A 26,752-nucleotide genomic window follows, 5' to 3' on the forward strand; every position below is an offset into this window, starting at 1 on the left:
AAAATGGGGATAAATAGGGTTCTTGTGGGTATTTTAACTTGTTTTGTCTGCTTTTTTATTGTTATGGAGAGTCAATCATGGATTTAAAATATGTAAAAGCCTTTTAATCCAATCAAATCCGAAGACATCTACTGACAATTTACTCTGTACACCAGCTCAACATTTACAAAATTAATAAAGAAATGAAATGTCTTTGTGTATATTGTGTGTGATTTTCTGTGTGGCACGTCATCCATGACAGTCATCACAAGTCAGTTTTATAAACATGCTGAAATTTCAGGTGTGTAGCTGTGCATGCTGTATGAAGATGATCTTGACTTGCTGGACCTTTACAAAGAACAAAAAAAAGGGAGGAAGGGAAGATGCTCATTTGAAACGCCACAGAGGAAGTAAAGTAAACGAACAAATGGAAGCAACACTTACACCGGCTTGTGGAAACAATTTTATAAATCTTTTTTTTTCTCTTTTTGTGACACATCACATATGTTTTAAAATCTCCCAGTATGTATTAGAGTTGATTTTGACATTTGATGGTCACGTCTGAGGCTTGTAGAGGATCGGTTCTGCAACTTCCTGATCTTAGGTTCCTCAAACCTTTAAGCTAAAGGTTTAAATTTTAAGGCTTCTCGGTTGTGGAATCATCTGCTAACACCTTTTCTTCTCATTAAAAAATAAGAAAAAATGCATTTACTTCGGAATTGTCCTTCAATCCCGCAACTTAGCAAAGAAACAATTTTGCAGGAATAATAGTATTTTTTCACAAACAAGGTGACTCCCATTATTATTATTTACTTTGGGCATCTATTCCTGAAGACCGCTTTATTGATTTTCACGCTCATTAGCTCATCAGAACTGCGCAACATCTATTTTAGTCTCATATAAAACATTTCCATGCATGTTTGCACGTGTTTCAATAAATCAGTACACGTATTTCCATTTTTTCAAGCAAAATATAGAAGAGAAGCGAAAAAGAAACGAGTGCTGACCCAGGAATTGCACAGGACAGTATGTATGTTATCATCTTATTAATGTGTCTATTGTCTGTAAATAATGCTGTTCGACTTGTGTTGAAAAAACACCTTTTTTTTAAAAAACAAACAAAAAAACAAAACGTCTTATTATGTTGTTTTTATTATGACAGTTATAGCCGGTGAAGTTTTGAACATCGCAGAGTGCGCAGTCCTTTAGTGCCAGCAGGGGGCGCAGTTGGCTGTTTTTTGTGCACCTCTGGAGCCTTCTCTCCTGCAGCCTGCTGTGTTGTTTTGTGTGCATGTTGAGGCAGGCAGAGTGAGAGCTGAGGAACGTGTGCTCAGGTCCTTTTAAACAAAGATCCTGGACACTAGTTCGTGTGTGTGAGTGCTTGATGTAATGTGACTGTTTTAGGTCCAGCCTTCCACTGTTTGCACTTATGAAAACGAGGTATTTATTTTTATTTATCCGACAGTAGTCATTTAGTTGAGTCAAAGCCATACCCGAAACCCCGGCTCGGCGTGGCTTTATAAAACCAAGACTTTGTTCTTGTTTGATGTTAATTAGTTAGTTAGTATTAGTTTATTGTAGTTGGGAGAAGATGTCCACCGATTGCCAGAAGACCACCGCTAAGGCCATCCCGTCGATCAGGAGGGTGACGATCAACGACGCGGAGCACATGCCCCAAGACTACTCCACCACCCCGGGAGGGACTCTGTTCAGCACGACCCCCGGCGGTACGCAGTGTTGCTATTTGTCATATTCATTCAAGAGTGCCGAGGAGATCTGCTCTGACTCCCGGACACACATGACTTGTACTCTTATCCACTTTGGAGCCGTTCTCTCTGTCTGCAGCTTAGGCTAACTCCATGAGGTCTGCTGTAGCTCTGCTAAGCTAACCGCTAAAGCTAGCGAGCAAGTGTTTACTTGAAAAGAGGAAATGCAAAGAAATGCGGACTCTGAAGTAATGAAGGAACAGGTTGTTTAGACATGACGGTCTTAATTAAGATAGTGAGAGTCTGTCTGTAGCTTAGCTGCAGTCTAAAGTTTGGTTTCTACGCACTGCTGTCACACGGTCAGCCAGCAGAGCTGCTCCACCTTTGGTTTACTGTAGAGATCATTTAAATTCCTCTAGAGGTCCCTGCTTCTGAGGGCTGTCCACCTAAACCTGCTGCAGACACGAGGTTTAACTCAGTAAAGGTAATCTAAAGGTTAGAGTAACACTGTAATTACACTAAAAGGTGTCACTTCATCCTTTTTCCAGGGTTTTGTGCGTCACAGTGTTAATAACTACCTTATAAAAGTAACACTGGGTCATTATTAAACGGATATAACTATTTTTAAAAACCAGTATCAAACTGCTGCGATGATTTATTTTCATATTGTGATGTATTCCCTTAATTGGTCAGGACACATTTCTTTTAAGGGAGATTATAAAGAATAGTATAGTAAAAATATATTTATATCAATGCAGGTAGCATATTTAGCAAAAACGTTTTTTTTAATATAGCACATTTCATTACATGTAACCTCAATGTGGTTAACAAAGATATTATTAGATATATATTTCTACACTTCATATAAAATAAGGTATTAGCACTAATGTTTCTGGCATATTACAGGTATTGTAAGCACACAGGTGGTGTGCAAGCATACGTTGTGGTGTACAAAAAGTGACAGCGTGCAGTGAGCTATGTTTAGTCTGGTTCAGTACATGTGGATCTGACTCAAGTGGATGAGTTAAAGAGTCTGATAGCAGCAGACAGCAAGATTAAATAAATCATTTGCTGAAAAAAAGAAGACACAATCATACCTGTGCAGGTTTATGAGGCTTTATGGCAGTGAAAACAGCATAAACAAAACAACAGCACCTGTTAAGTGTAAGCCCAGGTAAATAAAGAGGATTCTGAATATGTGCACAGTTGTAGTTGATCTCAGATCAGCAGGCAACTTGTTCCAAAGAGCAGGACCCCAGTAATGAGAGCAACCTCAGACTGAGGTCTGACTCTGGGAATAGTTACAAGATCTGCACCAGATGAGCAGGGCATGAACCGGTGAGAGATTTGTGAGATAACAGAAGGATTTAAAAAGCAATTCTATATTGTACTGGAAGCCAATGAAGGGTTTTCAGTACTGGGTAATGTGGTCAGATTTCTGTGTAGCTGTAAGGAATCTGGTTGAATGACCTGAAGCTGTCATGTTGATGATTTGGGCAGTCCTGAAAATAGAGAACTTGTTAGGCGAATGTGCAAATATAACATACTGCCTTAAAAAGGGCACATGTTCCTTTTGCACCAAATGTTAAAACTGTTGTTAAGGTTCAAAATATTGGGGATGGAGACAAGAGCAAAAACCACAATAACAACACTGGTCCGGCCGGGTTGAGTCAAACGATGATTTAATGATCACACACGTGGGAGATGGACACTGATGCAGACAGCCTCAAAATCTCAAAATGGTGGAGCATTGCTCAAACTTTTATAACCTCTGGTGCCTCCACCTTATCATAAAAAGCCTAAACATTCACATGCTCTCTCTCACACAGCGCCTAAGCTACGACCTTGGCTCCCTGTTTATCTGCTCCTGCTGAAATGGGGCAGAAAACTCCAGCACACTCTGTTCTCTTCTACTCAGACAAATTAGACAATAACCTTCTGCGAACAGTATTTCTTATAACTCAGCAATATAATGCATCATAAAACAATATCATTCATTCACAACAAGTCAGCAATTTAATGTAATGCAAATCAGTTTAACTAATGCAATAGTTATCAGCTTCTTCTAATTCAGGAGAATAATGCAAACTAAAACTACATAATAATTCACAATCTTTAATTAGGGGTATAACATGGCATAAAATAATATCATAATTTTACAATTCCCCCTGATGAGGTCATTAGAATAATGACCTCACAAACACCCTGTAGCCCAGTGTGGCCGGGTTCATCTCTTCTCACTCCTGAGGTCCTTTGTCCCCCTGAGGGGCGAACCATATGTAAGATGACCTCTGTGTTTGCGCAAGTCAGGTGCAAGACAAACTATTACTACAAGGATAGCAGGTCCAGATGACACTCCCCTGTTCTCCCACAGCTTTATTTGATGTTCCCTGATACCATTCAGACGTAGACTAGAACCTCTGTCCGAAGAGCTCTTAACCTTTATTTTATTGCTGCAGCTACCAGTGTCGTCCAGTTGGGTGATCCTCTGCTCTTAATTCCTCAACCTTAGGGGTTAGACAACCCTTCAGTCGTAACACAGATCAGGGGATTATTCTGCTCCGATTTCAAACAACGATCTGTGTATTCTCCAGAAAAAGGAACAGGAAGGTGTCCCCTTTTTGCCCAAAAGCCTCTCGAACTTCGTTGGTCTGGTGTTTCCGGATTTCCGCCAACCCCTTCATGGTTATTGCTGTGTTTATGGGATCCATCCTTTTGTGGTGACTAGCTGGAGCCCAAACGCCATGACCCTTGGACCCAGTTGATGTCTCGGCAGTCACTGTGTCTGACTCTGCTACGGAGGATCCTCGCATCTCTGTGACCTCGTCTGTTGTCTGTTCCTTTCTCTGTAAGAGACAGAAAACCAAAACACCTCTCGTCCTAACCCTAATAATCTAATGTTGTTATCTACTGACCTTCTAGTGATTCAGAATTGGTCTAAACATTCAGAATGTCCCAGGGACTTATTCTAATCATATCTTATGTGTGTGTAAGCAGTGTTTGCATTTAGCCCTCCGCACTCAAGGCATTTCTTACACTTTATCAGTCCGGACAGTCACGCCGAACGAAGCTTCTGACCTTCAAAAGGCCGAGTGCCAACTCGTTATAAGCACATTTGCAAGGTGTGTCTGAAAATTATTAAAACCCCTCTTTTTAACAAAAGACAAAAAATTAACAAATCTTCTAAACGCTATTCAGTTCATTTCAATGAGTAATGATTAAACATGAAAGTGATAGTTTATGCTTTTTCACTGATTCTCTAAAAGGTCCGTCTTCTCGGACCGCTATTAGCTTAAGCTTTACCATTCCTAAATTATTAAAGACACAAATGAAGTTATAAAATGTTCAAATAATCCTTGCTTGATGTTAAAGCTCAACCTCCCCCCCCCCTTTTTTGACACATTCCAATGTGTCAAATCAACGGAGCTAGAACATTCAAAAAAAAAGTTAGGCAGCTACAAAGTTTCCCAGACTCTTAAGGTGATCCGCGTGTAACGTTCTGACTCAGGTATTTAATATTTTAATAAATCTCGTTTAATTAACTGCCACTATTTAAACTAAGCTTAAAGACATAATTTAAGAAAAGATCACAAAAAATAACATGATATCAGTGTTTTGTAAGCGCGTGCGGCCTTCTATGCTCGAAGCCTTTCCCCTCAATAGATCAGTCAGACATTCGCGCTGACTGTAGCTTTTAACCCTTATTAACTTGAGCACAACTCTACAATGAGCAACAAGTTGCAATATGTATAAAAATGATCATGGTTACACCTGCAATGAAAAATTATATCATTATCCTAACACCTGTAAATGGAAGATTCATCAGAGGTTATAACAATCACAGGAACACAGATGTTAGTATAAGGTCAAAAGCTTCAATAAATGATCATCGATGCAATACTTGTTGCATGATTCTCATACAATAATAATGCTGACATTGAAAATAACAGTATAACACCCCCTTTTGTCCCGTTTCACTTGACACCTAAACGTTTATAAATGCCTCTCTAATTCTTGATTTTATTTCCCCCTTTTCTCCCCTCACTGACCACAGCAGGGGGATCTTAGTTTTGAATCAGCCATGAATCCAGCTCACCTGATTCATCAGTGAGCTCCACCATCACTGGCGTCTGACAGGGTGGCGCTGCATACTCTTCCTTTAATGTCACTATTTTCAACCTGTTAATTAAAGTGTTTAAACCTGAAGTCGACTACGTCCACAACAAGTCAATACAGCTGTAAATGAGGCCAATTATCAATCTATTACCAATCAATAACAACAGATAACTTCTATTTTATGCATGCTTTTAATCAACCACTCACCCAGAGGATCTCCAATCCCAGGAAATGCCTTCTCCTCCTTTAATGAGTCTGTCCTCCTTCCATGCCCTGGTAACTGGTCCATCCAGAGCCATATGATCTCAAATATACATACGACAAGCCAAACCACACCTTGGTCACACCAACCCCCTTTCCACCCCCAAGATGTCCAATGCCATCCTAGTATGGACTGTCAAAAGTGGCTTTAACGCTGACTGTTCTGACAATCCATTTTATAACGTTCCTGGTCAGATTTGCCAATCTCTGCACCAGAGTTTTAAACGTTTCGCCATTTTCATTAGGTTTTATCTTTTATTTAGTTTCGACTCCAGATTTTCAATTATTTGCCAGTTGTAATTAGTTTTTACCAATTCTTTGCTAGTTTAGTCTAGTTTTTATTTTCTGAAAATCCTTAGTTTCAATTTAGTTTTATTTGTGTTTTGCAAAAGTTAAGTGTAACAAAATCTCAGTTGCATCATATCAGTCATGCTCTTCTAATTATCCTTGGGTGTTGAGACTAATAACTATTAACTCTTGCCGCACCGTGTGGTCCTAATTTTGGTTAAAGTTAATTGATAACCTTTTGAAGGCGATTGTTTCACACCTTTATTTAGATGTCCCAGTCCTGTTATCTCGGGATACATCACGCTGCCTTATCTGGGGTTAGCTGTTTTCTTGTGATGCGAGTTAAGTGGGTGAGCTCTTCAAAGAGGGGGAGTGTGCTCCCCCTGATGAGGTCTTCTAGGTAAGCTAGATTAACCTTCTTGTGTGAGCTTTTCAAGTGCACTTTTAAAGTTTGTGGGATTTTTTGTTTTATAAATGTCCCTCAAGACCCCCTGATGACCCAGTAATTCATTTTTGCGCACTGTAGTACACATTTAGTTTTTTGCTTGTAGCTCTCATACTCTACTTGCCACTCCTCTAAGTCCTGATGTTTCTTAGAGAGGACAACAGAACCTTTAAAATTATATCCCATGTGTGGGGGTGTGGCCTCGCCAATTGTTTTTCCCACCTTTTCAAAATGGCTGGCGTGTCCACAAGCACATTTTATGGAAGAAAGAAAGGTAAGCTTGATATTTACAATTAAAATGTTTTGTTAAACTCAGATTTTTATTTTATTCAAAAAATAAACATCTGGTAAATAACTTCAGGGGTCTTTAAGAATTAGGCTCATTTACTTTCACAGGGAACATGACTAATTTATTAATGTGTGCTCTACACATTGGGACTTTATATTTATATTTATTTCACTTTTTCCTAATACCCAACTTTTGACAAAGGCGGAGAGAATTCTTAACACAATTATTAAGGGAGATTCAAACATAGATTTTTCAAAATATGAGAGGGTCAGGACCCACTAAAAGCCACACAAAGATTATCGAGATGCAGTGGCAGATGTAATAGAGAAAGACACAGGGCCACCTGAAATCTGTCGTCCTATCTGGTGCAAAACCAACATGTAGTAGAATCTGGAATTTTGATTTTGAGTTAAAAATAAAATATGGGTAAAATGCAGAAATGTTTTCCAGTAAAGTAAAAAATAAGAGTCGCAATTATAGTTGAATCCATAACACCTAATTGTTCCTACGAGATCACGTCGTTGCTGAGAGTTATCAGTGATCTCAACGTGTGAAAAGAACTCACAGTATCTGGGGTTTAAGCTCCTCTTGGCTGAGAAACCTGGGACAAACATGTGAACAAGACCTGAATAATACCAGTAATGAAGACTTCTCTCCAAAGATCAATAAAAGGAAGCCCCAATCTGATGAGAATCTAGCAAAATATGGTTCACTCCACTTGCCTGAAATGGTTAGCAGTCCAAGGTATTTCAGTTGTAGAATGATTGGGTACAACAATGAAACAGATGTGAGATGAGGGAAGTGCCAAATGTTCCTTTGTGTCTCCAAATAAAATCAGTACTTACTCAGATATCCTAAATAAATTAACTTTTGTGAAATAGAAAGGTCAGTGCCATCACTTATTCCTAAACCAATAGTTTACAGTTAGTGAAGTGTCAGTGACTTCTGGGTTGGCCCCTGATCTTCATCTTATGAGATTGTTATTTTAATAACACTTGATTCATTTAAAAGAAAAAAGAAAAAAAGAAAAAAGAAAAAACGAAAATAATTTCTCCCTGTTTTTTCTTATTCTCTGGGTCTCAGGAGGACATTACGTCCCTCTCCACTACAAGACTCTTGTTATGTCTACAAAACAATCATATTAAAATCATCCTCAATTCTATTCTGGCGCTGTCTCCCGACTTTTCCTGACCAGATTCTGCGGGTGAACGGAGCAGCAACCCAGACGACTCGACTAACGTACTACCTTAATTTCACTATAGCAGGGCACGCACACATCAATGCAACCAAACACATTTTGCTATAAATCTAGTTAATTTTAGTTAGTTTTGTGAACATTCAGTACAGTTTTAGTTAGTATTCCTTTTTGTTTTGATTTTATTACCGTTAACGCAAATTCTTTCCAGTTCTACTTTTCGTTATTTCATTTGTTGTCTTTAATAATAATAATCTCCTCTGCACCCTTGAATAAACACCATTAACATGATCAACCTTTTGCTGCTTGTTACTTCACCATCTTATTGAATCAACTACTTCATGCTTATGTGGTTTACGACATTATATTTATCTAAATCTCCACTTTGTGTCTAAATGTTAGAAGAATTTTTGAGGGTCAAATTTTGAGAATTTGACCATAGTGAAAGTTATGGCATTATCACCCCCTTTGGGGATTACCTGTTTCCAGTTTTGATGATATTCCTCCCCGTTCTTTATTTTTTCAAGTACCCCTCTTCGGTGGCGAGAAACTGTTGGTGTGATCAAGCGGGTGCTGTAAAAACAAAAGCTCAGGACAGAACAGTCACCAGTCATGTACTTCATTCAAAATTAACAAATATTAAGCTTCATATTGATCCTCTGAGTGTAATGGTACATTTTAATTTGCACTTCTAAAAACAATATTTTCTTTATTTTACTCTTGTTCTTGTGCAGCACCACCCCTCAGCACATGCCCCTGTTATTTTGTCTTACTTTTAAATTGTTGACTACTTCAAGAGAGCGCCCAAAAGACGGGGACCAGTGTTTATCATTACATATCTCCATTTTGAGTGTGGCTGTCTATCATTCCCCTCTTATTCATAGGCCTCGGTGGAGGGTTTTTTGTTTGTTTGTTTGTTTTTTTTTCTAAAATTAATTGACTCTCTATAGTGACCCACTATGGTTAATAATAACATGCTCAGTCATGAGTGGGATCAAACCTTTTCTTCACTTTAGCATTTAATATTCCCAACAATATAATGTAATACCTTAATTAAAACACAGCTAATAAAACACAATTTCCTTAATGCAAACATCAGTAGCTCAACATTAGCAACCAAAGGGTTCAGTCTGCAGTTCACACTGCTGTGAAGCTACAGCTCTTTAGTCTCTGTCATTCTTCTGTCCTTGCAGACAAAACAAAGCAAAACAAAACATCCACCCTTCTTTTACAGGCTGGGTGAATTGTCTGTGGACATTCAATAATCCTAAAGTCAGCACCGTTTTTGTCTCAGTATCAAGTCAGTTAAACTTTTAGTCGTCAGTCCATGACTTTTAGTCGTCAGTCATATGCATACATCCACACACATTCATACCAAAAGTTGCTGATAATGGAGTCTCACGCGCAGCCTATTCGAGGCTCCATCACCAGCAAGATGACGTCATCATTTTAAAGGAAACAGCTCCTTGTTTGTTTTTCCTTCTTTGGACTGGATTGACTCGCTGCAATCCTTTTAGGCTTCAGGATCAGTGTCCCATATAAGTCAATTTTCTCCCAAGCCCATTATAATCATGGAGAAAAAATACTTTGCGACTGTTTTCAATAAGAATATTTTATAGCGCTTTAAAGTTCAATCTCTCAGGCCTGGATTAAAGAGCTGATTTGTTAAATCAGGAACTCACAAAATACCAAAATATCACCACCGGTGGATCACACCTCTCAGATGTTCTTATCTCAGTGCACTGTAACAAAAGCAAACACAGACGTAACCAATAAAACACTCATATAATAACAGATACTGGGGCCCATTGCAAACATGTCCAAAGTTCAAACCATCTTTCTCTCTCTCAGAGAAAGAGAACAATCCAAACCTCACTGATAGAATCAACCTAGTGTCAAACAAAACCCAAAGATCAACCAAAACTCCTTTTTGCACCAACAAAACATGTTGGATTTACTTGACTCAATCGTGGACATTAGTTACACACCACTCTTTACCTTGGCAAAAACGTAAACAACTAAGTTGAATCAACAGAACCTTTTCATAATCTCTTCGAAATAAAACTCACACCATTCATTCATCATTTCCGCTCTGTACCACTGCTCCTTGTTAGACTGTGTGAAGCACAGTAAACAATTCAGTGGAGGCTTTGAGCCATAAACAGACATCACGCACAGACATGGCACAGACATTGTTTTCATTATCAAAGTACTTCAGACCATGTCCTCTAAATCTACACAAATGCCCTCTGCGTGGCATGAAATACATTTAAGCAGTAAATAATCAATCAGTTCTTGCTGTTGTAACCAACTCCGTATTTGGATGTTTGTGTGCAGCATTTGTTAGTAAAGCATTCTTCATTGCATCAGCGTGTGTGTGTGTGTGTGGATCACTTCTCAGTTCATTGAATCAACATTTTAATTTGTGTGTGTGTGTGTGTCATTTCTCCCTCAATCAACGAGTGCATATGTTCATATGTATGTTTCTTTTCACTCTGAGGCGGTGCATGTAGATGTGTGTGTTTGTGTGGGTGTTTGTGTTCATCACTTTCCTGTTGTAGTGTTCTGGATAAACCACGGCCTGAAGCGTGCCCTGGGTCCTGCCCCCCTTTTCAGTCTGTTTGCATCCATTGGTGCTGCTGCTCAGAGTTCTGTCCATACTGGTTCTGGCCCCAATTGAGGCAGTCCTTTTCTCCAGTGTCCAGCATCTTCTCCTTATTTCGCTCCTCCTTAACTTGACCCTTTTGCTTCGGTCTTCCTTCAGGGTTTTGATACGCAGCTCAATTGTCTGGATGTCCGTTTGTTGCTTGCAGAAGTACGACTGCTGTCCGTTTGTTTGCAGGTGGAACGGCTGACATCCAGAAGGTGTATAGGAGAGTCTGCAGCTTCCACCTCCCCAGTGGAAGACCTCAATCTTTGTTCTGTTAGTTTTACACAGGCCTCAAGGCTCTCTGGGATCCCTTCTTGCACTCTCAAGCCCACGGCTGAGGTCGTAGTCGTGGTCCCATTCCACGGGAATGGAGTCCATGGTTGTTTGGGTGTCTCGGCCCGAGCGTTCAGTCCAGAGCTGGGCAGCCCAGGACGCTGAGCGATCGGAGGACGGCAGAGGCGACAGGAAGCCATCCCCCTAACGTTCGCTCCATAACAGACCGGACAAATCACACTGCTCATCTAGCTCCAGGATGCTCCGGCCTGATTTCAAGTCCGGTGTCTTGGACTCCAAGCCTGATGGGTTCGATTTTCAGCTAGCTCCTCCTGGGCCATGCTCAGTTTCTGCTCTGATGCCTCGAGGTCTTATTGAGGGCAGAAACCTCAGAGTCTTTTCCGTAGAAATCAGATTTAAGTCCATTGATGTTTTCCTTGCTTTGCTCCACGGCCTTTTGCGGCTCTGCTGTTCGGCTCTTCTCAGAGGTCAGCTCCTGGGCGAGCCCCGACACCTGTGCCTTCAGCTTATTTTCTCCTGGTGTTTTGTCCATTCTGAGGTGACCTCAGTTACTCCTCCTGTCCCTGGCACGCCCTTTTTGCTGCCCGATGGTCATTGTTGGTCCGTCACTGTCCTGCACAGCTTTAATGCAGAGTGGTTAAGGTCAGCATGGTTTTGCTCGGCCTCACTTTTCATCTGGGCTTGATGGGCGTCTCGTCACAGCTCTGTCAGCTGAAGCTGTCTTTTTCCATATGGCAAGAATGTAAAGAGTGTGTGAGAGGGGTGTGTCCAATCAGGCACAATGCTGGTGGCTTTGCGAGTGCCTCGTTTTCCAAATCCAGATGTTTATTTGTCACGTACACAGCAACAGAGAGAACAGTCTGTTGTTGGGATGGCTGAGGTCCTTCACCATCTTCCTGGTCTTGGTCCAGCACCGCCTGCTGTAGATTGAGTGCAGGTCAGGGTGCACCGAGCGGATGGTGCGCTCAGCTGATTGCACAACCCTCTGTAGTGCTTGTCTGTCCGGCATGGTGCTGTTCCCGACCCAGACAGTGATATAGCTGCTCAGGATGCTCTCAATAATTCCTTTATATAAGGTGGTCAGAATCGGTGGTGGGAGCCGGGCCTTTCTCAATCTTCTCATAAAGAAAACACGCTGACAGAAATCTCCCCGTGTAGTGAAACGGGCCTTGGATTACCGCTCTCCGTCTCTGCTGCATGAGATCATTTTCCTGCAGCACTGTTGACATTTTCAAGTTGTTGTGGGTCCAGCTGCTTTAGCATTTAGTCAGGGTCACATCAAAGATGGTAGAGGAGAGAGCAAAGATGGTAGAGGGGAGAGCAGGAGTCCAGGGTCAGCCTCGGCTTTTCCGGGCCGACAAAGCAGCCTGTAATCAAGCATAAAGAGAAAAAAAACAAAACAAAACAAAAACAAACGAACAGGAAAATCATGTTGTATTGGCTGTGTTACTCAGAGAGGGGAAAAACAACGGGACCAGGCCCTGTGTCAGCCTTCTCTCCCCCTTTTTTTTTTTTTTTTTTTTCACCATATAATCCTCTCATAACCCACCAAGCTGACAGGACAACACAGGTACATGTTAAAATTCTTAAGATCATGTTTAAAGCACAAAAATGGAATTTTCTTTCATTTAGTAATCACTTGTATTAATCAATCAGAAGAAAACATGTCACAATTTGACTTTTATTAACCACTAAATTTGTCGTGTTATCACTGGTTGTGATTTTTTTTTTTTTTTTTGAAGTTAAGTTGTTATCCTGCAACCCAGAGGGTTTATTTGTTAGTAGTGGATAAACTTTATTGTGTAACGGCGGGTGTATGTTAAGTTTCACTGCTTTAAAGTTGCTGGAAAATCTTCACATGTTCATGGGTGTAAGCTGTTTCTTCATTGCGTGTATGTGCGTTTGTACATGGGCTAATTTAACGTTTTTTCTCAAACGAGGCATTTCTCTAGCACGTGCCTCTCTCTCACATTTCTCTGCTTGTGTGTGTTTTTGTTTCACCTTCTTGTTGTGATGCTCCAGGCGCCTTCCCAACCTCCACAAGTCTGTTGGCCGCAATTTTATGTGTTAAAACTTCTCTTAATTTCTCCTTTAATTCTCTGCTAGCTGCTGTCTTTTCCACAGCTGCTGATTCTTGCTGAGTTTGGTTTCCATTACTATAATTTTGCTTCGGCCGCCGTGCTTGTGGGGGCAGTTGGTCCAGCCCCATAGCCACCTGTATCAACACACTGAGAGATTTATTTAATATCATTTTCATTACTGTTAAATAGACTAGCAGGCAAGACGCCCACCTTTGCACTGCAGACTACATGCCAGTCTCCCAACACACTCCTCTCTGAGTTTCAGCTTTAAACTCCAACATCATTCACACCCCAGTCATTCAACACCTTATTTGTAGTATCATAATCAGCAAAATCAACGTTTTACTTACAGGCATGTATCATTGTTTGCAAATCAAAATTATAAAACTCAAAAACACGCTAAACAGCAACAAAAGTCCTCTGTGCGCGTCACAGCTCATTTGCATGTTCACACACCGTCTAAAAATAGCTCGCAGCGCTGCAGCTGCACGTCACACACAGGGTCACACAAAGCTCAGACAAAACTCTATTATTTTATATTACAAAGACGTCTTATATTTACAATCACTGACAGGCCTGACAGATTCAGCACCTAACAAATTTCGACAAATTTAAAATAACGGGTCTCACCGAAGAAAGTCCAACTTTTTTGTAATCAATTAACCAGTATCTGTTTCCTCCAGAACAGCCTATGGCCTGATTTCTAAAGAACCTAAACAATTTCGACAAATTTATCATAACGGGTCCAACCGAAGAAAGCTTCGCTTTTTTGTAATCAATTAAACAGTATCTGTTACTTCTGGGAACAGTTTCTGACCTAACTTCTAAATCCCTAACTCAATTTAACTTTGTCCAAACAAGCACATGACACCGTTTTAAACGATGAGGAGTCTCGGTAACTCCTAGCTTATTTCAGGATGCCCTGTACCCCACAGTTTAAGCCAAACTGAACTAACCCTGTTCGCCGACAGGTCAAGACCGCGCGTCCACGGCCAGGAGGGAGCGTAACCTCCGGGCTATGTGCTTCTTAGCAGACTTCTGGGCTGCCGTCCTATAATAATTTTCACCTAACCGATTTTGAAAAATTTTACCATAACGGGTCCCACCGAAGAAAGATAACTTTTTTACGACCAATTAAACAGTCTCTGTTACTTCTGGAACAGTTTCTGTCCTAATTTGTAAAACTATTAAACAGTATCTGTTACTTCTGGAACAGTTTCTGTCCTAATTTCCCTACCAAACTACCTGAGCCTTCAGCTCAATATCCAGGGACTCAAACCCAACATTATTACTTTCATATTTCTTCAACTTCATTAAACATTCTTAAGCAACTTTAACTGCATACCACACGGTGATTCTCATCAAAATCAAAACAGACACTCTACCAGTAATTTCAGTGAGTAGACTTTAATTTAGTCATATCCAATTTGGCACATTTTGGAAATCATTCAACAGGTAGTGCCTTACCTTTAGATAAGCCGGCTTTTGTCCACTCACATCAGACCACTGGCTCGTGCCTGTCCGTTCGACAACCTCGGACCGTCCAAACTTTTAAATTCCACCCCAATACCACAGGACGAGCCCCCAAGCTGTTAAGGTTCAAAATATTGGGGATGGAGACAAGAGCAAAAACCACAATAACAACACTGGTCCGGCCGGGTTGAGTCAAACGATGATTTAATGATCACACACGTGGGAGATGGACACTGATGCAGACAGCCTCAAAATCTCAAAATGGTGGAGCATTGCTCAAACTTTTATAACCTCTGGTGCCTCCACCTTATCATAAAAAGCCTAAACATTCACATGCTCTCTCTCACACAGCGCCTAAGCTACGACCTTGGCTCCCTGTTTATCTGCTCCTGCTGAAATGGGGCAGAAAACTCCAGCACACTCTGTTCTCTTCTACTCAGACAAATTAGACAATAACCTTCTGCGAACAGTATTTCTTATAACTCAGCAATATAATGCATCATAAAACAATATCATTCATTCACAACAAGTCAGCAATTTAATGTAATGCAAATCAGTTTAACTAATGCAATAGTTATCAGCTTCTTCTAATTCAGGAGAATAATGCAAACTAAAACTACATAATACTTCACAATCTTTAATTAGGGGTATAACATGGCATAAAATAATATCATAATTTTACACTGTGTTTATTAACTGTACACTTTGCTGTTCACAAAGCTTTTCGCCACGAAGCTTTTCTTCAAGTTTAGTTGCGTTAAATCAGAAAGTAAGTCAGTTGGTTCGTTATCACAACTGGAAGCCATCACATCACTGCCAAGGAGTGTGTGTGTGTTGTGTTCATTCAGACTGGCTCATTGTGCGACAGTATACATAATATACAACAGCTGAAGCGTTACAGATCATAACAACAGCCGTAAGAGAGCAGCAGCACAATTAGTAATAACATTGCCACATATATGCTGCAACGTCCTTCTAGTTACTGCGTGAAGATCAGGTACAGACAGCAAGATTTTGAAGAAATGCCTGTTTTCATATTGTAATCACGTCTATCGTGGCACACAGGTCAAGTTAAAATACAGGAATTTGATGAAGCAGCTGATCCCAGTCAGTGCGAGTGTGGCCTCAGTGCTCTGTTTGATCTCTCAATGCTGCGCATCTGATAATCATCCTTCATTTTTCCCACCTACGAACACAAAAGGTACCAGGATCATCTACGAACGCAAGTTCCTGCTGGACTGTCGCAGTTCTCCGTTGGCCAGGACCCCTCCTGCCAACCTGCCAGTCATTCCAGGAGTGACCAGCCCTGCCTCCAAGGACACCAGCAAGAAGACTCAAAATGGAGAACTACTGAACAACAACACCGCTGCTCCGAACAGTAGCGCTGCTGGTATGTTCACACCTATACACACATCACAGGATGGATGTTGCACTTAAAGTCCATCCATCTATTTTCTGCATTATGATGTAGAACCCATGCAAGCAATACAGCAATGAAGCCTACAAATCATCATCCATCTCCACCCTACATTTATTGTTTACTTATTTTTCTTTTCAAAGGTGATGACGCACAGTTTGAAATGGACATCTAGGTGAAGCCCAACAAAGTGCTGTGAAGACAGGGGTACCGTCTCCTCCCCTACCACCACCTACTCCATGTAGACAGAGGATCTTATCTCTGACGGCCTCATTTTTTGGATCTGTAATTACACTTTCACTGTCTGCCTCAAGGTTTCGGCCTGGTTTGTGTGTAACAAAAAGTGTGCCTTCAGGTAGTGGCTGCGAGTTTAAAACGAACACTGAGAAGTGCTTAACACCAACAATGCCTCAAACAAGTCAGTGAAAATGAGAATCGAATTGTCCGAATTTCTAACCATTCCAGAACGGTTTTCACTCGATGTGCTTTTATTTCAGTGCATTTCGCACAACCTCTCTTTAGATACGGTCTTCCAGTATTGCTCTCATAAACGAGCGCTTCACCTGAAGTGTAAAGAATGTAAAACAGAAATTTGTTGATGACATTTTGAATCAGATATTTCGCTATTTTAGGGTGATTTTAAAAAAGAAATTAAAGCAAACACCATTCAGACTTTATCTCTGCGTCATGTGTTCACTGAGTCTTTCTGTCAAATCCGTTGTTTGTTTTTTTAACTTGAATGGCGCCATCTGAACTTAAATAATGCTTTTGTTTCGTGTCAGCGGTTTAGATGTTTAAGTGAAACGCTAATGTACATTTCAAAGTGACAAGTCTTGCAGCCTGCTGCACCTCCTGCGTCGCTCTGGTTCAGAGGAATTCCACGTGGAGCTCGCAGGAGGCTGATAACCTCAGTCAGTGGGCTGTTTACAGAGAGGTCAATATGCAACTGTACAACACATCAGGCAGGAACTCCTTCCTTCCATTCAACATTTACGATTCCACTTCTGTCACTGGCTCACTTCACTGTGAAGTGCTTATGAATAAAAGTGCCGGAATAGATGGTGTTTCACTGAACTTCTCATTGTTTGATCTAAAAGATGTTTCACATTTTTAAATTCTTGCATCCAGTAATGTGCGAAGTTTAAAGCCAACACTCATTTCTTTAAGTTTTGATTCCAGACTTTCTTATAACGTTTTAAAATGCTCTTGAACAAAGAACCAGTTTTAATTTGTGTCTTTTGGCACTTTGTTAAAAGCTTTTGTTACTAAAACAGATTTCAGTTGTCTCGATGAAAAATCCCAAAGATAACACAGTTTAACAGCCTGTGTTAACATTGTATTTTTTGCACCAACAAAGTTATTCCAAAAGAGCTGAAAATTTAGTATTTCTCTGCGTGGTGTCCAGAGCTTTAAAGAAATTTGATAAAACTGAACACGTAAAGGACAAAACAAGAAGTGTCAGCCCTAAAAAAAATATTTTTTACAACAAATAAACAGTATCTGAAAGTAATGTTCCCAAGAAATAGATAATCTAGCAAAAACCTGACGCAGAGATGTATCTGACCCTGCAGTTAATCCATCTACCGTCCACTGAAGCCTCATCGGGAATGATCTCAGCGGAAGGCGGCTGTGAAGAAGCCATTATTTAAGAAGGGAAGTGGAGGAAAGGCTGTGGTACAAGAAGTGGACTGAAGATCAGTGTCAACAGGGGTGACAGAGTGATAAATACAGATTTCTTGGTTCAAATCGTCATCACTGTGTACAAAGGAGGACAGGAGAGTCCAACACTGAGTGTCTACAGCCATCTGTGAAACAGGGTGGAGGCTCTGTCATGGGTTTTGGAGTTATGTGTGGTGTTGGAAATCTCATCAAAACAAATCATTCTGAACACAGAAAAGTCCTGTCAGATTTTTTTGATACATTATGGAGTAAAATCAATGCCATATAGAGAAACACACTGTGATACACAATCAGTCACTGACTGACCACAGAGCCCGGACCTCAATAAAACTGAAGCAGTGTGGGATCTCGACAGAGAATATAAAAGAAGAGCTTTGAATGTCTTTCAAGAAGCCTGGAGAGAAATAACAAAGAAATAACAAGAAAGCTGCCAAAAAGGGTTCGGGCTATGTCAAAGAATAAAGGTGCTCATAACAAATATTGACTTTCAAATTCGTTAGAATTCAGTTTTTTGCTGCTGGATATGTATGTGTGTTTGCATGTAGCCTTAATGCAAAAATCACTGCAACTGTTTCCCACTGTCCTCGCCAAATATGAAGAAATAAGGGGTGGTGCAAGACTTTTGCACAGTGCTGTAGCAATGAAACACTCTTTCGTTATCAATACTCTTGCATGTGCGGAACTGCACAAATGCGTTTCTACTTTCAGCCTGTGGTGTAAGCGGCTCTGTAGAGAATCATCATTAGAATAAATATAAATAAAGCTCAAATCATTGAGTGGATTAAAAAATGGATGCGCTCCGGGTTCATTTGTAGTGAGTGCAAACAAAAGGTCCTGATTGCAAAACTTACCTCTGCAAAAAAAAAAAAAAAAAAAAAAAAAAAAACAGGAAAGAAAAGAAAAGAAAAGAAAAACACGTGGACAAATCCTGAAATACTACTCGGTCTGGTCTTGTCTTGGGTGGATGTGTGGTTGAATAGTTTCAGCTGATCACTTCCAGTCCGGCCTGTCTTTCCTCCACAGTAGCGTCACCCTTCAGGTGCAGTCTTTCCACTCCCTCCCATGAATGATCTCCTTGTCACCTTAGCTTCCTGGCTGTCCAACCCCCTCCTCACCAGGATAAACAAGTAGTACTACTGCCTTTTCTCACCCACCGGTCCATCCTTCAGTGTGGTTTGTGTTGTTCCACCCAGCGTGCCCGGCCAGGGAGGACGACGCTAATGACCTCTGATGATGTGTGCACTTTAACAGGACCAAGATGTGGATTGCGGAGGTGAGAAAGGCCAATATACTAAGTTGCTGGCTGCTAGCAACGGATTAAGAGGTGGATGCACATTCTGCCTTTTATTTGTTAACCCAAACAGATCTGTCATCCGAGGAACATTAAGAACAAAGTGTGCCCGTTTAGCTGTGTAGCTACTGCTGGTAGATTTAATGGAAGTGGCAACAAATGAAATGCTATTTAAAGCTTACACCAGATAAACTGGTGGTGCTGATATATATTTGTTTAATTTTTACAAATAAATTAGGCGTGATTTATTTTTAACTAAATAAATACATTTTCATTTAACTTTGAATTAGGAAAAAAAAACCTTTGTGACTGTGTATGAGCCTTTTTTAATGTTTAATAAAGGGTTTGTTAAAAATGTTCACCTTATAAATAAAAATATATAAGAACGGGTGAAGAAAAATATTTTAAAACAACATAAAACAGCACACTTCCGTCAAAATAAAAAAAATTTAATATACGTTTCATATTTTATGTACAGAATTTACATGATAATGCATAAATAACACAAAAGATAGAAAAACATTAGTTTATCACCCAGTATGGATGCAATATATATACTTTGAGTCATTTCATCTCAATAACATTGATATTTTAGTATTCATTTATACATCGAAGCAATTAAAAAAAACATCTGAGTTAAAGTTTATGGTCGGTTAATGTTCAGTTAATAGACCACAAACAAAGCAGGTTTGTGTGTTTAGGTGTAAGCTGGGGTGGTGATGGGTTGGGGCTTCAGTGGCACCCGCAATCCTCAACAATCATGTCCTCGTGATGCCGCAGAGTCAAATCATCGCTCTCAAAGTACAGCATGGAGAGGGGGCTGAGGCGCGTTGGCACGCAGGACGGGCAGGTCACTCTTTCTGGGTGGTGATGTTTCAAGAGGCTCTGAAAATGAAATAATTTACATGAATAAATGAGCAACTATAGGATTTTTTATTTTGAGGTTTAGAAATAGTTCAGTGAAACTCTTTAATCTGCTTACCTGCATGTATGCATGGTTGGTGGGACTGAAAGACTCGTCCAGGGGTGTAGGGCACTCTCCCTCACAGCGATATGCGTTGTAGCGCTTCGGATGCACAATCCACTCATCCCAGCCGATGTGGTCAAAGTCCACCCACATGTCTACCTTTCGGCACAGCGGTCTCTGGACCTGCTCTGCTGCTGCTGATGGTGCTGGAGCCACAGTAGGTGCAAGTACACCAGCTACTCGCATCCTTTCCATTCTGTTCCTTTTGTGGCGCCGACTTTGAATGTCGCTGCCCTCTTTGTCCATGGACACATACTTGGAGTTCTCCACAGTGTGAATGAGACTGTACGCTGCATGGCCCTCCTTATGTTTGGAGAAGATCACCATCATGACCTGGTTTGTGGTTGGATGGCGGATTTTTCTCTGCCTCAGTCCTAAAGTTGTGAACAGAGACTTTCTGGTTTTTTCCACTCCATCCCCAGCACCACTCCCATACTGAGTCTCAGGCTCTCCCGAAGCCTCTCGGCTCTGCACTTCGTCTCCCTGGTATAGCCAGTATTTTAAAAGACTGGTCACATTGAACACCTTCCAGGAGGACTTTGTGCTGCTGGGCGATGTGCCAAAGCTCCCTAAGAAAAGACGCTCCTCCTGGCACGATGTGTCATCCAGGTCACAGCTCTGCTTCCGGGAGTGATATAAATCCACAGTGGCACGCTCAGAGGCAGAGAAAGCTGGTAGTCTGATCTGCAGCTCTGCCAGCTGGACAAGCTCACTGGTAGAGATGGATGACATGTCAAATGTGACGGTCCACTTTTCGCCCTCTTGATGGCAGCCTGAAAATGAGACACGCAAGTGAGACTTCAGATTGACACACTGCAGTCTGGGATGAATCTGGACAAACCAGATCTGTGGACAAATGTCAAAACACTGGAGTGAGAGGGTGAACAGGACAGGATGTGTATTGGACCCCCCTGTGCAAGGACGTCTGAGGGCTAATATACAACCTCCCCACATAAAACAGGGCAAGCCTTTAAAGTTCGAATAAGCACTTTGACACTTGCTGGGTCGTAAAAGGGAGGGTCTGATAGCACAGACAATCGACCAGTCAATGAGCTCCTGGAGGATTCAGTGCACAGAGAAACCAACTCATACATTAAATAGCAAATTTAACAACCAATGAGCAACATGAAAAACATAATTCAGCTGTTTACTCACCTCTGGCCATCAGGCTTTTGACAGAATCAAAACTGTGCACTGACAGGCTGTCGCTTTGTGCAGTAACATCGCTGACAGCTACAGATGAGGAGGAATCAGCACTTCTGAAGGAGCGATACAGCTGGATCATGTACAGAGGGTATCCTCTGCGATGATCGGTTGACAGATTTCTGAATGCCAAACTGCTCTCGAGTCCCGTGTGATATCTGTGGCCCCGGGCAGAAGAAACCACTCCAAAAGCACAGATGAAGACTATGAGGACTTCCATTTCAGCTGAAACTCACAAAGTGAATGAGAAGAGAGAGAAGCAGAGATCTCCTCCTTTACTCCAGCTGCTCTCAGGCACAAATGATGCTCTGAGCAGACGGAGCTCCAGGCAGGCCTTTTATAGCCGCCAGCTGCCCTTTGATGACCCCTGGCCACTCCAGGCATCCGAACAGCCCCTCTGATCATCAGAGCACATCAGAGGGCCAGAAAAAACAGAAGAAGAAAGCATTTATCCAAGGTCATTGTCCCATCAAATGAACTGTTCTTTCAGAAATCAATTTAAAAACAATTAAAATCTTGCACAGCAACTCGCACCTTTCTATTTCCTTAATGCAAATAAAGTTTATAAGAATAAAATGACTAATATAAAATGACAACTCAATGTTGAAATGTAAAAACATGTTTTATTTATTAACAAGCTGCAAGAAACATTTGTCTTAATTGCTTCCAACGAGTTAGGATTATAAATATGTTTATAAAATAGTACACAGACACACACTGTGTGATTTCAGTTCTAGTACGGATTAGTTTATAATTTATAGAAGCTGTAAAAATGTGCTGACTCAGAGAGACAGCTCCAAAGACATAAACAGTAAACTACAGTTTAAGAGGTAACGTTCATAACTGCAAAGTGTGTTTCAAAAGTAACCAATAGTACAAGGTTTTAAAGTAACACATTCATATCCAAAAAAAATGTCAGGGTTTTACATTATATGGTCCGGAAGCTCATCAAAAAGAGGTCTGTGTATTAATTTATATAAAGACTTTATATGGAGGTCTGACTGGTTTCATCTGTTTCCCACTGTGCTGCTGCTGATGGCTCCTCTCATAAAGCATCAAAGAAGTTCTTCACCTGTGGACAAACAGGCATACTAGGATCACAGCATATCAGAAACACATTAAACATCATCCATACAAAAACATGTCAGCTGACTGGCTCAAACACCCTCACATGCCCCACCCCAGGGTGGAAGATTGTGATTCGCAACATCAGAGCAGTGCCCTCGTGTGGTTAACTCTGGCACAGCACCTTTTAGGAATAAATGCCATTCAGTAGGTATTCAAGCACACCTTTGTGATAAACTGTTCCTGCACCTCTGGGTCACTCTTAAATTCCACGCTGGCATCAAGTTTTAAGACGGGTATCTGCTTCAGCTTCTCAAAATGGATTCTGAAAGGAGAGAACAAAGCTGTATTATTATGACATTAACAGCAGACCACACACTGCAGCACCGTCAGCTGTTCACAGCAAACAGCTGCAAGGAACCTGAACACAAGCACTGTGCCACCACCAGAAAGTTTAGACCAGCTAGATATCACTACTTTGTGTAGCTTCTCTTTTTTACTTGTAAGCATAATGGAGAGGGAGACTAACGGGATAGCGGGCTATCTCCAGCTTAAAGTCAGAGTTCTCAGTATCACAAAGGCGAGTCTCTTTTTACCTGGCTACATCGCCATGCTAACCTACACTGAGCACATACCACATTCAGAGTTTCTCATTAAAATCACCTGGAAGTGCCACAATTTTCACTTATTTGTTTCTTTACAGCTTTGAGTGCAATGCAGAGTGCTGGGGGAACATGTTTTACCTTAGTAACAAGGTGGAGCTAACTGTGCATGACAACTGGTAACTGGATGCAAGTATTCTGTTGGTCATGCAGAAAATGTATAAAGGTCTTTACGCTTGACTCTAATTTACTTTTGCAGCTAATAGAACGCAGGACATGTTTATTTAATAGACCAAATTAACTTCACCTTATGTTCCAGAGCTCTAATGTGTCTTTTGTTCCATTTTTCTCCCCTCACCTCTTGTGGGAGATGACCGTGCTTCCCTGAGCCTGGTTGTGCCAGAGATTTCTTCCTGTTAAAAGGAAGTTTTTTCTTTCCACCATCACCAAGTGCCTGCTCATAGTCTGATTGTTGAAATTTTCTCTCTATTATTGTAGGGTCTTTACCTTACAATACAAAGTGTAATTATTATTATATTTAAAAAACTGAATGATCACCTTAAAAACAAGAGTGCCCTCAGCATTAAAATATATCTATTAACTCATATTAAAAAATAAAAAATTCTTAACACTGTGTTAATTCACCAGATTAACGATTTTCTGCAGCATTAAAGTCTTGTCTTATTTGTCACATTTTACTGTTATTTTTGTAACACTATTTTATGAATATCATCTGATAACATCCGTGATTGGAGTAAGTGCCACTTATAGGGCTCTTTCTGTGTGGAAGAGGAATCACATGATGCCTGAAACAGCCTGGCTTTGTTGAACTTCTTTCGTAGTACACCCCTCTGGTTAGGCGTGCGCCATAAATTACAATGGCAATAAATCACATAATCCAGAAAATCTGGGGTTAAACCTTAAATTATGTCACCAAGCCCCAGGCCCTTCTTCATTGTACAGTTGACCCCCGGTATTTGCAGGGTTGAGACCCCCTGTAAAAAGGCTTATAAGACCAAATATACCTTAAAGTATCACCCCAAAACAGCCAACAGCACTGGAAAAAGTCAAAAGATAATCAGAGCTGTGTAATCTTATTCTCACTCACTCGGTCGTTTTCTCAACCAGCCACCTCTCATGTTGAGAGTGCAACTTATCCAGATAATCCAGCTTCACGCCCTCCTCTTCTGCTCTTCCCCGACGCTGCAGGCGCTCCATGCATTTCTAAAAGACATGCAAAATTGTTTGTGTGACACTAAATTACCTTCCACTCAGAGCACAAAATACTGAATTTCATGTGCCATACCTCTGGTGGGGCGCTGAGGTAAATTATGCCCTCTAGCTCCACCTGGTGTCCAAACTGCTCCACCAGGAGGGAATGCCAGTCCTGGTAGACAGCCCATTCTGTAGTGTTGATACATCCCAGCTCAAACATGTTCAGAGCAAAGATATATCTGAGAAAACATAATACAGGAGAATTAATTTTCATTATATCCTTGTCAAAATTTTGCTTATTTTGTTGAAAATACTTCTGGTAAATGTGACTCACTCACCTATCGCTGTAGACTGAACGCTCATACACCTGGACAGGTGTTCCCTTTGACTGGAGGAGGCGTGCAGGTGGAGGCTGCAGCTGTGTTCTGAGCCGGCTCATGCAGGAATACGTCTGGAACGTGTATGACCAGCGCTGAGGGTCCTGGTACATCATCTGCAGCAGGTTGCTGACTGTGGTCTGTGGGGGCACACCTTGGCCCTGTCAAAGACACGAGCAGACAAATGTAAGCTGCATTATCCTGCCTTCCTTTAATTTGTGTAACAAAAAAGATGAAGATGTGAATATACCCACCTTTGAGGTCTCACTTTCAATGTTCTGCCACTTGCTGACAGGTTCTGCCACCACCTCCCAGTCTGCACAAGCTGACTGCAGGAGTTTCGCAAAGGTCGATTTTCCAACAGCTGTTATTAAAAAGCAGGTAATGCAGGAGATCAGCACAGAGACATACAACAGGAGATTCGTCTAACTGGGACAATCTGTAAACTCTTACCGATGTTGCCCTCGATAGAAACTCTCCTCACCCGAGCTTTTGCATCCGCAGCTGAACCTGACAGACACCTCGAAGAAAATAAAGTGAGGCTTCCTCTCTTATTTGCCATAGCTCTCAGTACGGCTGTGTATCCACCTCTCATCAGGGAGTCAGAGCTCTTCCACTGGATGCATGTCAATCTTCTGACCTGTGTGAAACCTGCTCGCTGATTATATATGCTGAACAGAGCGTACCGACAAGGCGCAGACATCCCGACAGGTAGTACAACTATACCGGAAAATCACATTAACCCGCAGGTCATTCGGTGGGTAAATGAGTTACAGAACCTGTTATGAAAGTTTGCATCAAGTTAAGACAGACGTTAGCTGGAAGCCCCACGTGAGGTAAGCTCGAGGAGCGTTCATCAGTAACCACAGGAGAGCTAATGTTATAGCGGTGTGGATGCTAACACCGCTATAATGTTGAATTAATGGTCAACGTCCGTTTAATTCGGGTCAGGGAAAAAACCAAAAACGACTATTACCGGCTCAAAACACATGCTACAAACAGTAGCGTTAGCAACGAAAACCACTTCCGGCTCACGTTGTGTACTTTCGCAATAAAAGCATTTCAATATTTTGCTTAGCATAAACAACGAGGTTTGTGTAAACTGACAGCACAGTTTGAGGTGGTGACTACTTATAAATGCAGTTATATTTCGTTATTACAAATATTTTTTAAAAATATTAAATGAGTATATAAATGTACATTCTCATGTGACAACGCGAGTGTTTGTTTATTTATTTATTTATTTATTTATTTATTCTTTATTTATTTTTCACACAGTGAAATTTTCATACGCATTTCAACCTCGGTGCTTAGCGTTTTTTGGGGGATTTGGGGTTTTTTTGGGCGGTGGGGGTACTTACATTCGTCATGTTCGTGAGGTTTGTTTTTATTTTAAATATGTATATTGTAGGTTTTCTTAGTTTTCTGTTTACATGTACTGAGAGATTTGCACTGGTGTAATCTCGCTAAATGGCCAAGAAATTCCCAGTTTACGAGATTTAAGTTTAAGTTTCCTGTCCAGTTAGCGTAATCCGGTAGTTTGTATTCAGTGTGTCTACAATAAAGTAAAACAAACAAACAATCAAAAAAAAATCAAAATTAAAGATAATTATAAAATAAATAAACTATCCTGTGTTCGTGTGCCTTTGTAGAAAAACTTGTTTGATTTCATCAGCACAGGGTATGAGGGCGCCAGCATTAAACTCAAACTAAACAAAGATGGTTACATAGGTCTCGATGCATGTATAGGCTATTAAAAGGGAGAGTGTTTCACTAAACCTGATAATGCATTTTTAAATGGACTCCATCAAAACACATCACTTGCTGACAAACAGCATGCTGATTGCTGCGGAAATCAAAGATAACCTGAAACACTAACAAAAGTCACTTCTTTAATTTTCTTGAACGCCTGTCAGAAATTCTTACCGTCCCATAGTGTTGCAAAGCACCATTTCTTTACGCAAAAACGCCTTAAACATATTAAACACTCAACGTAATGGCATTGATTTTTCACGTTGTTGTCACGTTTCAGGACCACGGACAGCACGTGCTTCTGCGTTCGAAAATTAGCTCGTTGCCTCTAATCAGCAGATATTAG

At 40.9% G+C, this 26,752-nt stretch overlaps 3 protein-coding genes across 4 annotated transcripts; 1 reads left to right on the forward strand and 2 right to left on the reverse strand.

Moving 5' to 3' along the window:
* The first annotated feature begins 1,252 nt into the window (after positions 1 to 1,252).
* On the forward strand, positions 1,253 to 16,871 carry LOC113033567 (eukaryotic translation initiation factor 4E-binding protein 1-like). Its single transcript, XM_026187515.1, has 4 exons — positions 1,253 to 1,419; positions 1,537 to 1,706; positions 15,979 to 16,167; positions 16,338 to 16,871. The coding sequence occupies exons 2-4, from the start codon at positions 1,571 to 1,573 to the stop codon at positions 16,367 to 16,369; spliced, it is 357 nt and encodes a 118-aa protein (XP_026043300.1). The 5' UTR covers positions 1,253 to 1,419; positions 1,537 to 1,570; the 3' UTR covers positions 16,370 to 16,871.
* Positions 16,872 to 19,765: 2,894 nt separating this feature from the next.
* spaw (southpaw) lies at positions 19,766 to 21,674 on the reverse strand. Its single transcript, XM_026188680.1, has 3 exons — positions 21,348 to 21,674; positions 20,148 to 20,965; positions 19,766 to 20,050 (listed from the first exon to the last, which is right to left on the reverse strand). Exons 1-3 carry the CDS (start codon positions 21,613 to 21,615, stop codon positions 19,898 to 19,900), a joined length of 1,239 nt encoding a protein of 412 aa, XP_026044465.1. The 5' UTR covers positions 21,616 to 21,674; the 3' UTR covers positions 19,766 to 19,897.
* Positions 21,675 to 21,998: 324 nt separating this feature from the next.
* On the reverse strand, positions 21,999 to 25,692 carry LOC113034266 (deoxycytidine kinase-like). 2 transcript variants are annotated; one of them, XM_026188683.1, is made up of 8 exons: positions 25,631 to 25,689; positions 25,108 to 25,294; positions 24,909 to 25,018; positions 24,616 to 24,815; positions 24,369 to 24,516; positions 24,171 to 24,286; positions 22,686 to 22,785; positions 21,999 to 22,467 (listed from the first exon to the last, which is right to left on the reverse strand). In XM_026188683.1, exons 1-8 carry the CDS (start codon positions 25,643 to 25,645, stop codon positions 22,441 to 22,443), a joined length of 903 nt encoding a protein of 300 aa, XP_026044468.1. In that variant the 5' UTR covers positions 25,646 to 25,689; the 3' UTR covers positions 21,999 to 22,440. The 2 variants fall into 2 exon arrangements, with proteins under 2 accessions (XP_026044468.1, XP_026044467.1); XM_026188682.1 differs by having other exon boundaries at positions 25,108 to 25,692.
* Between the last annotated feature and the right edge of the window lie 1,060 nt (positions 25,693 to 26,752).

The sequence above is a fragment of the Astatotilapia calliptera genome, chromosome 12 (genome assembly GCF_900246225.1).
Source record: "Astatotilapia calliptera chromosome 12, fAstCal1.2, whole genome shotgun sequence".
Classification (NCBI taxonomy): domain Eukaryota; kingdom Metazoa; phylum Chordata; class Actinopteri; order Cichliformes; family Cichlidae; genus Astatotilapia; species Astatotilapia calliptera.